This window comes from Macaca nemestrina, chromosome 3, assembly GCF_043159975.1.
Source record: "Macaca nemestrina isolate mMacNem1 chromosome 3, mMacNem.hap1, whole genome shotgun sequence".
NCBI classification, from domain to species: domain Eukaryota; kingdom Metazoa; phylum Chordata; class Mammalia; order Primates; family Cercopithecidae; genus Macaca; species Macaca nemestrina.
The window spans coordinates 173,767,908-173,780,203 of NC_092127.1; the positions used below are offsets into that span (position 1 = coordinate 173,767,908).

Genomic DNA, 12,296 nt, shown 5'->3' on the forward strand with positions numbered 1-12,296 from the left:
GGGTTGAAAGTGGGGCTGCCTTTTCCTGGTCAAATCAATTTCAATCATCTCCAATGGAAGCCATGTCTCTAAACACTCTTCCCATAAGCCTTTGCTGGTGGCCCCTCCTTTTTTCCCCAGTTAGTTGGTAGACCCTCTTCTTGAGAATTATTCTTACCAGTTTATTCATACCATTCTTGAAAATATTTACTATTGTATAAATGAATGAAGTTTCTTTAACCCCACCCTGGCTAATTAAGATTTTTTAAGAGAAAATTGACTTAACAATGGATTAAATTTCAGATTGAGAAACAAAGGGAAGATGGTAGTGGTGTCTGGGGGATAGTGGTTTTGGTCTATCTCTGAGGCAAGCTAATAGGAGTTGATGGCTTCCTTCTCTCCACAATTCTGGGATTTCTAAGTATACCGGGCACTAACTTCCCTCACTATTGCTCATGAGCTTTGCATCGTAAGTGGAGTAGCTGTTGGACTTGGTATGACAGGCAGAAATGGCTTCATTTTAAATATATGATGAATATTTGAGATACAATATTGGGCGTCAGGGGCTATTTCTATCTTCTACATTCCCTGTATGTTAAGCAGGCATGGCTTTAGTACTGAATCGCTGTGTTCCTCTCAAAACTGAATAATTCTTCTTCTTCTGAATATGAAAGTCATGCATGTTTATAAGAGAAAATTTGAAAATTACAGAAAAGCACACTCACATAGAGGAATGTAAAAAGTACTTATAACATCATCAGCCACTACAAACAGCTTGTTATATTTCCTCCTCATCCTCTTCTTCTTTCTGAGGATATATTTTTACAGGTAAACTTTTCATAATTATAGTTTTTTCAAGCCTAATTTAAAACCCTAATGTATTTTGAACACTTTCCTGTTATGCTATTAAATATATTTTACAACAGATTTTAATGATAACATTATATGTATATACGTACTTCTCTATAATTTATTGAACTAGATCACTTAATGTTGGACATTCACATTGCATTCAAGTTTTCAATAATGCAAATAATGTTGCATTGGGTATCCTCATATGAAAAATCTTTGTACACATTCCCTTATTATTGCCTCAGGATGAATTTCTAGAAGTAGATGTTCTAGGTCTATGAGGTTTTTAAAAGTTTTGAATATATATTGCCTGCTTGCTCTGTATAAAAATTATACCCAGTATAATCCTACCAGTAGTATCTGATGTCTGTTTTTCGATTGAGCTGCTAAATGTAGAGGTCAGTCATAGAAGTGGTCTTGGTTAAGGATGTTTTCTCAAAAATCTTGTGTCTAATTGGGCTAGCAAATATAAAGTAAGAGTTTATCTGTTGCCACAAAATTGAGCTTAGACCTCAAAGCTAATTGCTTCTTAAGATGAGAATTTATTTCCCTTCTACCTCTCTGACATGTTTGGGATATATATATACATATCAGAGCAAAATTCAAGTATCAAAGCACTGGAAAAACCCATAACAGAAACACAAGTCAAATAACCAAAAATCCTTCCAAGACTCTGCCTGGTAGTATTTAAAAAAAGGAAAAGAAAAAAAAATTGTCTATTTATTGTTACCTTTTGAGACTATTTGCAAAATATAGTTTTGTTTTGTTTTGTTTCCTTAAGATCGAGAAAAGCTAAGCTAATTAGGACTCAAACGCTAAAAAATAAGTATCAGGGGAACAGTTTGATTACCTTTTTTTTTTTTTTCAGTTTAACAATTTGTGTACCTCAATTTTCCCTGGCCCTTACTAACTTCAGCTAGTGCAAAGAAAAAAAAATCTTTCTTAGTAAATGAAATGTTATATTATGTATTGAAGTTCAGTAGCACTTTAAATTTTTAAATAGTGCCAAATTTGACAATATGTAATATGCCTTATTCATTTCCAGTTAAAAAAAACATTGCTAGATAATCCTATTGAATATTTATCATCTAAATAATCAATAACTCTCTGCATTATAGATAAATTAACCTAGAATAATTAAGGTAAATGAAAATGTAGATTCACAAATACAACAGAATTGAACATCTGACAAAATCAGATTTTAACCACCCTTTTATTATCTCTTCTCTGTGTGCTTAATAAGTACAATTGTTGCTTTATGTTTAGATTAGTCCAATTGACTGCAACTCTGATTAATTTTCATATTTTTTTTGTTTCAATATGAAAAACACCAAAAGCACATTTTGAGGTCGAAATTAAAATAGAGGCTGACTCAGTTCCATAGAGCTGGTCTGCAGAAGGTTTTATTGGAGAGGAGAGTTATTTTTGCTGAGGTTGTCTATCAAAACTTGTTTATTAAAAAAAGAAAAATAAATGCTAGGAGACATTCAAGCTGTCTTGATTTTCCTCTAGTTATTTCCTCAAAGCTTCTTTGTTCACATGAACATCACTGTGACATTTTTTGTGGAAAATGAGGTTTAATTTTAAAGTATTTATAGAAGTCTTTGTTATAGCCTATCCTGCTACCAACTTTTTTGTGTTCTACACAGTCTCTGCTTCTAACCAGAGGCCCAAAGCGTGTGTTTAGAAACTGATGTGGGGTATCAGGATCAATTAGTCCCTCTAGGAATTAAAAGCAAGCAATTGAATGCCTGTTAACAATGATTAACTTTACAAATATTAGCAATTCTAGGCAGGCCCCTTTGCTTTCTGGACGAATGCTCTAGGCAGGCAGCATTCCCAGGAATATTGGTTTCCAGCTATGTAGACTGTCCCTCAGTTATAAAGTTGCCTCCGGGGTCTTTGCTATGGCTTTGATTTGAGGATGATTATTCTTCTTATGGATGAAACTTTAGTTCTTCCTAGAAAGGCTTTCAGTGATTTGCAAGCTCTTTTCAGCTGTTCTCTAAGCCTTGCTCAGCCTTATTTTTCTCCGTTGTAAAATGGGTACACAGGTCATCCTTACTGGATAGTTTGGAGGACTAAATTGATTAAGATGTGGTATATGAAGTGCTGACCTTAATGTCTAGCCCATACGTGCTCTGCTGTATATGTTTTGCTTTCCGCCTTTCTTTCTTGAGAAGTTTCTGCATACATATATTCTTATGTAGTTATTGTATAAATAGTGTGTATGGAAACATTCCCGAGATTGTATTTTCCTGTTCTTTCTTGATTTAGAAAACTAAAGCTATAGTAATTTTCTGCTGTGTGTAAGAGGGAAAATGTACCTATGAACTGTATTCAGCAAACTTAAAATGTTAAAGCTCTTGGTCAGCTTTTTATGCCCAGTGATGATAAACTGTCAATTTCCTTACGTTATTTGGGAATTTACTAGCAACTTATTGCAGATATCACAGTAGACACATCTCTTATAATATGTCTGATCTGAAAGAAGCAGCAGTCTGGTAGTTTTTGGTTTGTTTTGTTAAAATAAAAACTTATAAACTTATAAAAACAGGTGAACAAATATATTTATCCTAATGGTTCTTCTGAGTTTGCTTCTGAAATCACCTATATTCAATATAGACAACAAAACCGGTTGTTTTTGCTATTGTCTGAGGTTTTTGAGTTTGGGGGTTTGAATTTGATTCTAATTTTTAGAAATGGGCAGTTGTCTGAAATATGGAGGGGTCGGAAAAGCCTTTAATTTGGGGTAGGAGTGAGGAGGGAAACTCAAATGTTATACACTTCATTCAACATATTTATTAGAGAATTGAATTATTCTCTTGAGGGTTTTTTTTTCTCTTTGTTAGCAACTCGAGATAGATTCTCCTGCCTCTACTAATATCGAAACTCTGGAAAATGTTAACAGAACTACAGAGGGGAGAAATTATCAGGATGGAATGTAGGCTCTGTGTAGATACGCAACATTAGGGGCACTCGGCAGATGTTAATAAATACCTCTTTCTATTGTTGAGATAAAATGAGTTTGATTTGGGTGTGAACTGCAGTGGTCAATGAAAGGACCTTGTACCTCACCAGGGTGTGTTTTAAGCAGTAGAAGAGGAATCTGGGTGTTGATCCAAGTGACATTGGTTTTTCATACCAAATTATTCTCCATTTTTAAGGGTTGTCATCCCCTTAAAATTGTAAGCTCTCTTGTGTCCATCTTATATGCTTTCTTAGCAGTCCTGGTGATACATGGCTGTGCACACAGTAAAGTTTCAATATATCCTTGTTGTGTGAAACCAGATATTTGGAAATTTTGGAGATAGAGTTGACGAAGGGGTGAAAGGACGGCTGTGAGTAGAGAGTGAGAGAAATAGTCAAGGCAGAGAGGGAATTAAATATAGAAATGGCCCGGGGAACCAGAAAAAACAAGGTTGGTGAGCAATGAACAATTTAAGTTCTCCCGAGCAAAGAAAAAAAACTGGACAGAAGAAAAATTTTAATCTGAAGAGTTAATTAACAAAATTATAAAACCTCTAAAACATCCCTCTCATTACAGTTGTAGTTTTAAGACAAAAAAAAAAATAGTGGAAAGCACTCTAATTTGTCCTAAGAATCTATTTAATTTTGATTTGTCCAGTAATAGAAATTTGAGGGGGCAATGCAATATACTGTAGTTTATAAGTCCTTTAAATGTTGTTACTTCTGAATTACCATCCTCTTTGTGATAGTGATAGTGAAGAAAAAACAAGTGTATTTGAAATCACTTCTGGTTTCAGTGCATGTGCTGATTTGATTTTTTAGAAGTATAATTAGATGGCAAAATGTAAGAAAACCCTAACAATACAATCTGGGCAGGTTAGAATATCAAAAATTATAATGAGCCTGTTCCAATGTAAAGAACATCTCTAAAAGATGTGAATAGGTTTTAAAAATATGATGAATATCTAGCATTGGATGAACACAAATAAAAGTATCAGTGAATATCACAGTGGAAGAATCACATGATAATAATTAATAAACGTTGACTCTTCTTGGCCAGGTGACCAATATTATTTCACAGTTGATTGTTAAGGGGAGAGTCAGTGACCTTTGTCCTGAATTTTAATAATTTACTGAAGTTTTACATTAAATCAGAATATAATTGGGAAGAAAATTAGTGTTTCTTTGTGGGGAGTGCAGAGTAATGCCACTAATTGCTTGTATAAAAGCATTCCCGAGGTTGTATTTTCCTGTTCTTTCATTAGAAATTAAAACTACAGTCATTTTCTCCTGTTTGTAAAAGGGAAAATGTGCCTGTGAACTGTATTCAGCAAATTTAAAATGTCAAAGCTCTTGGCCACCTTTTTATGCCCAGTAATGATACACTGTCAACTTCCTGACGTTATTTGGGAATTTACTAGCAACTTGTTGCAGCTATCACAGCACACAAATCTCTTATAATATGGATGGTCTGAAAGAAGCAGCAGTCTGGTGGTGTTTTGTTTCTTTTGTTCTTTCTTTCACTTTAATATTTGAGCAACTTCATATTTAAAATATGTGTTAGGGCAAATCACCACGTTTTTCTGTTTAAGGAGACGGACAATGAAGAATAGGGTATATTAACCTCAGTAGAAATAGTGCTTTACAAATTATGTTTAGATGACTGGGGGATTGCTTTCAGGTAAATTATTACCAAGTAAAAGAATTGAGCTGATTCTAAAAGCGTATTGGGTTTAACATTTTATGAAAACATGTTTATTCACACAGATACGTACATGTGTACATCTCCTGGGAACTTGGAAGGGTTAAGTCAGACCACTGTCATGTTACAGGAAGTGTTTTTCCACTGTATCCAGTACCTTGAGTTTGTTTTGTATTCAATATGTAGTGTCATCATAAAACACCTGCATTAGCCCTCATTGTCTCAAGGCACAAGCTGAAAAATAATAGAAAGTAAAGCTCAGGAATTGAATATTTCTGCTAATAGTGTGTTGGTATTTTTCCCTCAGTTCACGGACATTCTTGATTTCAAAACGCAAACTACACAACCCAGGGCACTAGGGTTGGAATTCAATGTTTATTCAAAAAGGCACCCTAAGGCAGTTAGGGAGGAAATGCTACATGTATGAAAAATAGGAGCCCGGAATCTAAGCTGATCTGAGCACAGCAGCAGCGACTGTATTTACTAACACTTGTTTTCTGGGAGCCTATGAGAGAAATGGAAATAATTAGAAGGAAGCCGAAAGGATGGGGTTTTGTGGCTTGTTCTCCTTTTATGGAGCAAAGAAAACTGCAGCAGTACTTTGGGAGCTGGTATTCCCTACTGCCATGGGGGCAGCCGAATTCTGAGTGGAGGAGTTTGTTTATACCTTAACAAATACAGGCTATGTTGTTGATTAAACAAGCAAAAAAAAAAAAAAAAAAAAAAAAAAAAGCCTCATTTGCTGCTTTCAAACACTCCCTCAATGAGAAAATGTCTCATAAAAATGCATCATGTGATAAGCTCTTGCTTTAGTCCCAAACTGAGCTTGAGTCCACTTGGAGATCTTAGAATTAAAGAGTTCTCAGGGAATACACCTTTTAGCTAAGAATATAGTGACTCTGTCATGAAACAGGGAGCTTTGCCACTTGCTTGTTTTGGAAGGAAAATAAATTAAAAAAAGATTGCAGGGGATTTTGGTTATTATATGGCCAGGGCTCCGTTTAGAGTCTGTGGCATTCAAAGCTGGCTTTAATCACAGCATGATGCTTGAAGCCTCCAAAAGTCCAAGTGTTTCCTTTCTTTCTTTCTTTTTTTCTTTTTTTTTTTTTAAAGCGTTACTTCACTGAGGCAGAGGGCTGCCTTTGAGTGACGTCACGAGTTAGAGCAGCAAGCTGCACAAGGGAAGGGAGGCTGGGTGAGTGACAGCCCAGCCTACTTTTTAATAGCTTTGTCATGTGACTGGGGACTGTAGTAAGACAGGTGCCTTCAGTTCACTCTCAGTAAGGGGCTGGTTGCCTGCATGAGTGTGTGCTCTGTGTCACTGTGGATTGGAGTTGAAAAAGCTTGACTGGCGTCATTCAGGAGCTGGATGGCGTGGGACATGTGCAACCAGGACTCTGAGTCTGTATGGAGTGACATCGAGGTGAGCTGGGGCAGGGCTCGGCGCTGCAGCCAGGACTGACGCTTCCCTCAGATGCTATTATTCCTGTAAGGGGGATGGGCTTGGGCAAAGAGAAGAGCCAGGAAAGTAGTCCAGGCAGGAGCTTTTAGAAGAGAACCTCAATCTTATCTTAACTCCAATAAGTTTGCTATTTTAAGGTGGCTCTGAGATGCCTTGAGCAAATCAAAGCTTAGCTGCTGTCATCAGTATCTGTTGCAGTTAGAAACTCTTTCCATGTGACTTTGGCACTGTTTCTACTCATATGCAATATTTATGCTCTAAGATATTGATATGAATCAGAAGCTGAATTCTTTCCAGTGGTGTTTAGTGGCCTGGTTGGAAAAATGCCATTTCTATTTATAATAAGACGAAGATAAAAATATTAAAATGGATGTGTTCAAATATAGTCCGTTTTGACTGTAGTCCGGATTTCCCCCCCCCCCCCCCCCCCGCCTTCTCTCTGTTCATCAGACAGAGAACTTACAAAATCCTAAATAATCCTGCTGGGCTATTTTAGATTACTTTTCCCACAGAACACAAAACAACGATGCTGCTTCCTTTAAAACTCCTATACATGGTTGAAAGATTTGGCCAGCGAATAAAAAGAAATGCCTGGCAGTGCAAGGTTTTCCGTTCGCGTCGGTGGCAGGGAAGCCAATGGTTAAATCTTCCTGTACCACGGAGAGCTGCCTGAAGCCGAGAGAGAATAGAGTTTATGCAGGACTGTGTGTGGAGCTGCTCGCTGCTTGTGTAAAAATAGACAGCAATACATCAATTCCACAGTCTCTGCTGGCTACAATTCATACAGGGGGGAGAATAACGCAAGCAGTTTCCTCGTAATCTCTGGAGTCTAGTGGGGGGACGGAGGACCTCGGCGTGTTTGCATTCAGCACAATGGAATGTTCTCGGAAGGAAAGTTTGGGCAACTTGGGAAACAAGCGAAACTTTCTGTGGACTCTGGTGAGATGGACTCGAATTGAATTGCATGGAGGATCCCAGCTGCTAACAATGAATCTGGCAAAAGACTGCGCGTGTTTCCTCTGGGTAGCTGGGGGCACGTAGGGTAAGGGGGAGGATCAAGCCCACACGTGATTTGATTAAATAAGATGTCCATGTGAGGCAGCAATACACATCTAAAGTGAACATAATTTGGCCAAGGCCGTCTGTGAATGCTTTTTTCCTATCTAGCGAGGCATGCCTGGGATTCTTAACTCTTTGCTGGGTTTGCAAATGTTGGCTCCATTTGCCCTCCCTTGCCTTGGTAGATCGTATTTGTGGATTGTAATTGTTATCTTGTTCTGATTTCTTGGTAAGGTGGAATAGATATGGATCATTCATATGCCCTGTAGCCATTATGAGTCAGGGTTATAAGTGGCTTCAAAGTCCTAATTGTCTTTGAGTAGCTGGAGTGTCCTGTGGGTGGTTGTCCGGCTGGCACTGTGGGTCTCAGCTGCTGTAGTTTCATTTTTCCATCATGTATTATTCTTGATGCTGTTAGGAGTTGATTGAGGAACTACAGCATGTGGAAATAAGGAAGATTTATTTTAATCACTGGAATTCCTGCAGTCATTTTCAAATCAGCATCAGAAGCATTTAAAACTGTGGCCTTTAAATTTTTTTCTTAAGGAGGAAAGGTCTTGGCTACTTGTCCAGCCATGGATGGAGTCGCCAGTCGGCTGAGATTGGCCAGTCTCTTCTCTGTTACACTATAGGCAGCTAGATGCTAGAAGCTTTGCCTACATGGCAGCGGCTCTGGGAATCACCTTCGCCAGTCTAAAATATTACGAGCAGCAGGTAGCGTAGGCAGTTTTTATTTTTTGAATCATTAATGTTTGCTGTCATCCTAAAACGTATTAGGCCCTTTTGCACATAATGACAGGCTAGTACATTGGTTAATAAAGGCCTATATCACTATAGCTACTTGGAGTGCCCCGTGTTTCACAGTTTAATGAAGGTGATGTACAATAAGGTTACTAAGATTGATAGAGACAATTCAAATGACATACACCCTACTAAGTCTGTCATTCTTTACTGCCCCTCTCTCCACCCCTTGCCCCTATCTTGACTAATTTTTTTAAGGACCAAGTTTCTTTTTTCATTAATATAATTAATGTGACCAAATCCACTCCTTCTTCTCTCTCTCTTTAAAATTTACCATCAATGGCACAAAAAACCTCCAAAAGGTTAATGGAGAATTATACTTGATTATAATGATTCATTATCATCAATGCAGTTAAGCTAATTTATTGTCTGCTCCTTAACTAAGAGAAAAGTCTGTTGGGGTGAAATAACAGACAATAATTAGCCTTTTGTGTTTAGTGACTGCTTTATCCTCTTAAATCTTGTTATAAAATTGAGGCTACAGTTGTGAAATAGCTGTCATAGTTGCAAAGAGGCAGCAGAATGTGTCTGTGTCATTGCAATAAAGCACACCTGTTACAGATGTATAGGGAAACAGAAAATATCAGCATGTCAGATGAGGACAGTTACAGGGCTTGGACTGTTAAGTCTGGCATCGTCCAAAGGCCAAATATAAATTAATAACAGGAACACTTGCTACCACTAATGTGTTTTAGATTAGCAGGATAATGCCACATTCAGAAGCACAGATTTTATTAGCATGTCAACATCGGCAAGAGCACATGCACTTTTCTCAACCATAACGTAAAAGCAAAATGAGAGAGAGAGAGACAGACAGAGAGAGCAAGAGAGAGCAAGTGAGAGGAAGGAAAGGAATATGTAAATGACAAGATAGCACCAATATAACAAATTGACCTGGCCTGTTCCATGGTTTTCAAAAGTTATTTCAAAATACCTATTTATGGAAGGTTAAAGGGTTTTGAACAAGTCATGCCAAAGAGGGCAGTTAAAGAGAGGGATAACAAAAAGTTGTCCACAAATCAGTATGCCACTTTAGCCTTCCAAAACATGGTTGGTTCCTAAGTTTCACAACAGGAACTTAAGCCGTATGTGGAAAGCCTATATTTTCTTGACTATTTTTAATTTTGTGTTCCTATCTTTGTTGTTCATGTTTTTTAAAAGACTATGCCCCATAACATCCTAGTGTATCTAGCACCATTGAAAAAGTTCTCCCCCTATCTCTGAATTGGTGACATTGAGGAAAAGTTAAGATAGTGTGTTTGGGCTTGGAGGATCAGCTGTATGGGCAAGAATGGAGTCTGGAAAGTGTTACACCCACAACCAAATACGAGCATTATGCCAGAATGAGATCTCTTCAGCCCAGCCTCCACTTACTTATATGCCTTGTCAAGTATACCGAGCTGTAAGTTTGGGCTAACTCAGATAATAAAAGGAAAGACCAATAAAATGATAAGGAAAGAGTTTTGATGGCGAGGACGGCCCTTTCTTTGCATTCCTTTGTGCCTGCTGCCAGGGATCTCACTGGGGCCCAGTGGTCTTAGAAAAGGATGGCAATGATTTTCAGTCTCCCCCCATCCTCCCCTTACCAACTGCTGACTCCATTACCCGGTACTTACTTCTCAGCATGTTGCTTTTGATCACGCTGCTGCATATGACCTGTGTAATGTGGCCTGCTAGGAATCCCTGCCAGGGATAACAGGGGTGCTTGAGAAAGAAAATCTGCATAAAACTTACTTCATTCAAAATGTAAATGTCAAGGTGCATCTTTCATTTCATGCCTAACTGCTGCCTGGATGTGAACAATTCCACAGCATCTCTCCCGACCTTGGAAGGCAGGGCCACGAGGGTGCTGCGTCAGTGTGTGCCTCCTGATTGAGACACCACTACTCACAGGTGGATAAAGTTCTGACTGTTCTGGCAATGCCAGACCCCTGTGATAGGAGTTCCTGCAGTGTTCTTTTTTTTTTTTTTTTTTTTTTTTAAGTAGAATTCTTATTGCAGATGGATGTTTATTTTTTTTTTAATTTTTTTAAAAAATTTATTTATTATTATTATACTTTAAGTTGTAGGGTACATGTGCATAACGTGCAGGTTTGTTACATATGTATACTTGTGCCATGTTGCTGTGCTGCACCCATCAACTCGTCATTTACATCAGGTATAACTCCCAATGCAATCCCTCCCCCCTCCCCCCTCCCCATGATAGGCCCCGGTGTGTGATGTTCCCCTTCCTGAGTCCGAGTGATCTCATTGTTCAGTTCCCACCTATGAGTGAGAACATGCGGTGTTTGGTTTTCTGTTCTTGTGATAGTTTGCTAAGAATGATGGATTCCAGCTGCCTGCGGACTGACATTAGCAGTTAGGTAGCCAATTCAAGTTTAGGAGACCACCTTATCGGTAAGGGGAGTCCGCCTGCCTCCAAAAGCCCCATGGTAAAACAGTTGAAAAGACTGTCTAGTTCATGTAAGGGGATGAAATACTTTGACAATCTAAAATAATCTTGGTGACAAGTAGCCCAGCCATGGTAGAAGATATGTTAAGCCTCTCAATATATAGAAATTATTTTGAAACTCTAAACAGAAATAGTTATTTTGAATTCACGTAAAGCACAGTTTAGATATGCATAAATAATGAACAAAATACACTGATGGTATGCTCTTGTGAGTTTTCTTTTCCGGGTACTAGGTGATGCCAACCATACACACACACATACACACGCACACACACACACACACACACACACACGCACCCCTTGCAAGTTACATACAAAAGCCATATAGAAAAAAAATTATGATTTTTGTCCTTCATCTTAAGGAACTTGCTTTTGCCTTTAAGAATGAAGTCCAGAAAGTCATGAAGAGTCAAATAAGAGTAAATGATTTAATTAAAAACAATTCAGGAGAATCACAGATGAGTCAAAGGACTTTGCATCATTAGTTGCTAAATGAATTATATGGATTATAATGCTTAAAAGGAGTGTAAATGGAGACAATTTTTCCTTGTGTAGTTCCTTTGTTCTTTTTCCATTTAGCAATAGTTTATTGAGTGTCTATTATGTGTGATAAACTTTCCAAGGTAAAATCAAGTTTGTCTTATGGTTAACCATAAGACAGTTTAAAACTTTGGAAGCAGTAACTAGCAAACAGGTACCAAGGATTTTGTACAAAGAGGTACAAAAATTTCTAGTTGATTTCTAACTGGAAGAATCAGAGAAAGCTTCATGGAGCATGGTATTTAGTATTTGGAGGTAGAATTTTGGATGGAATAAAGCAGGAAAATTATCCTTCAGGAGCTAAGTGAGTAAAGATTTTAGGTGTTTTTCCTGGTGACTCAAGTGCCAGAAACTAGCTTTGGTAATGTTGTTGAATTAACTAGGCTTAATTCCTATCACATGCTATTGCAGTTTAATAAATTCCTGTGGTTAATGGAAGCTTTTTAAAAATTTTTTAATTTTTTTTTTTCTGCCTCCTG

General features: G+C 37.7%; 1 protein-coding gene across 18 annotated transcripts in view; it reads left to right on the plus strand.

Moving 5' to 3' along the window:
• LOC105487840 (PPARG coactivator 1 alpha) overlaps positions 1–12,296 on the plus strand; it is a 716,435-nt gene that overhangs the window by 577,113 nt on the left and 127,026 nt on the right. The window contains exon 1 of one of the 18 annotated variants that reach the window (XR_003019441.2): positions 6,519–6,926. The exons of 14 other annotated variants lie outside the window; for them this stretch is intronic. Coding sequence is in view for 3 of the 4 variants with exons in the window: in XM_011751468.3 (XP_011749770.2) it covers positions 7,839–7,904 (66 nt within the window). In the remaining variant the exon portion in view is untranslated. Of the gene's footprint in view, positions 1–6,518; positions 6,927–7,530; positions 7,905–12,296 lie in introns of those variants that run through there. 3 more of the 18 variants (XM_071093793.1, XM_011751469.3, XM_011751468.3) reach the window with 3 other exon arrangements.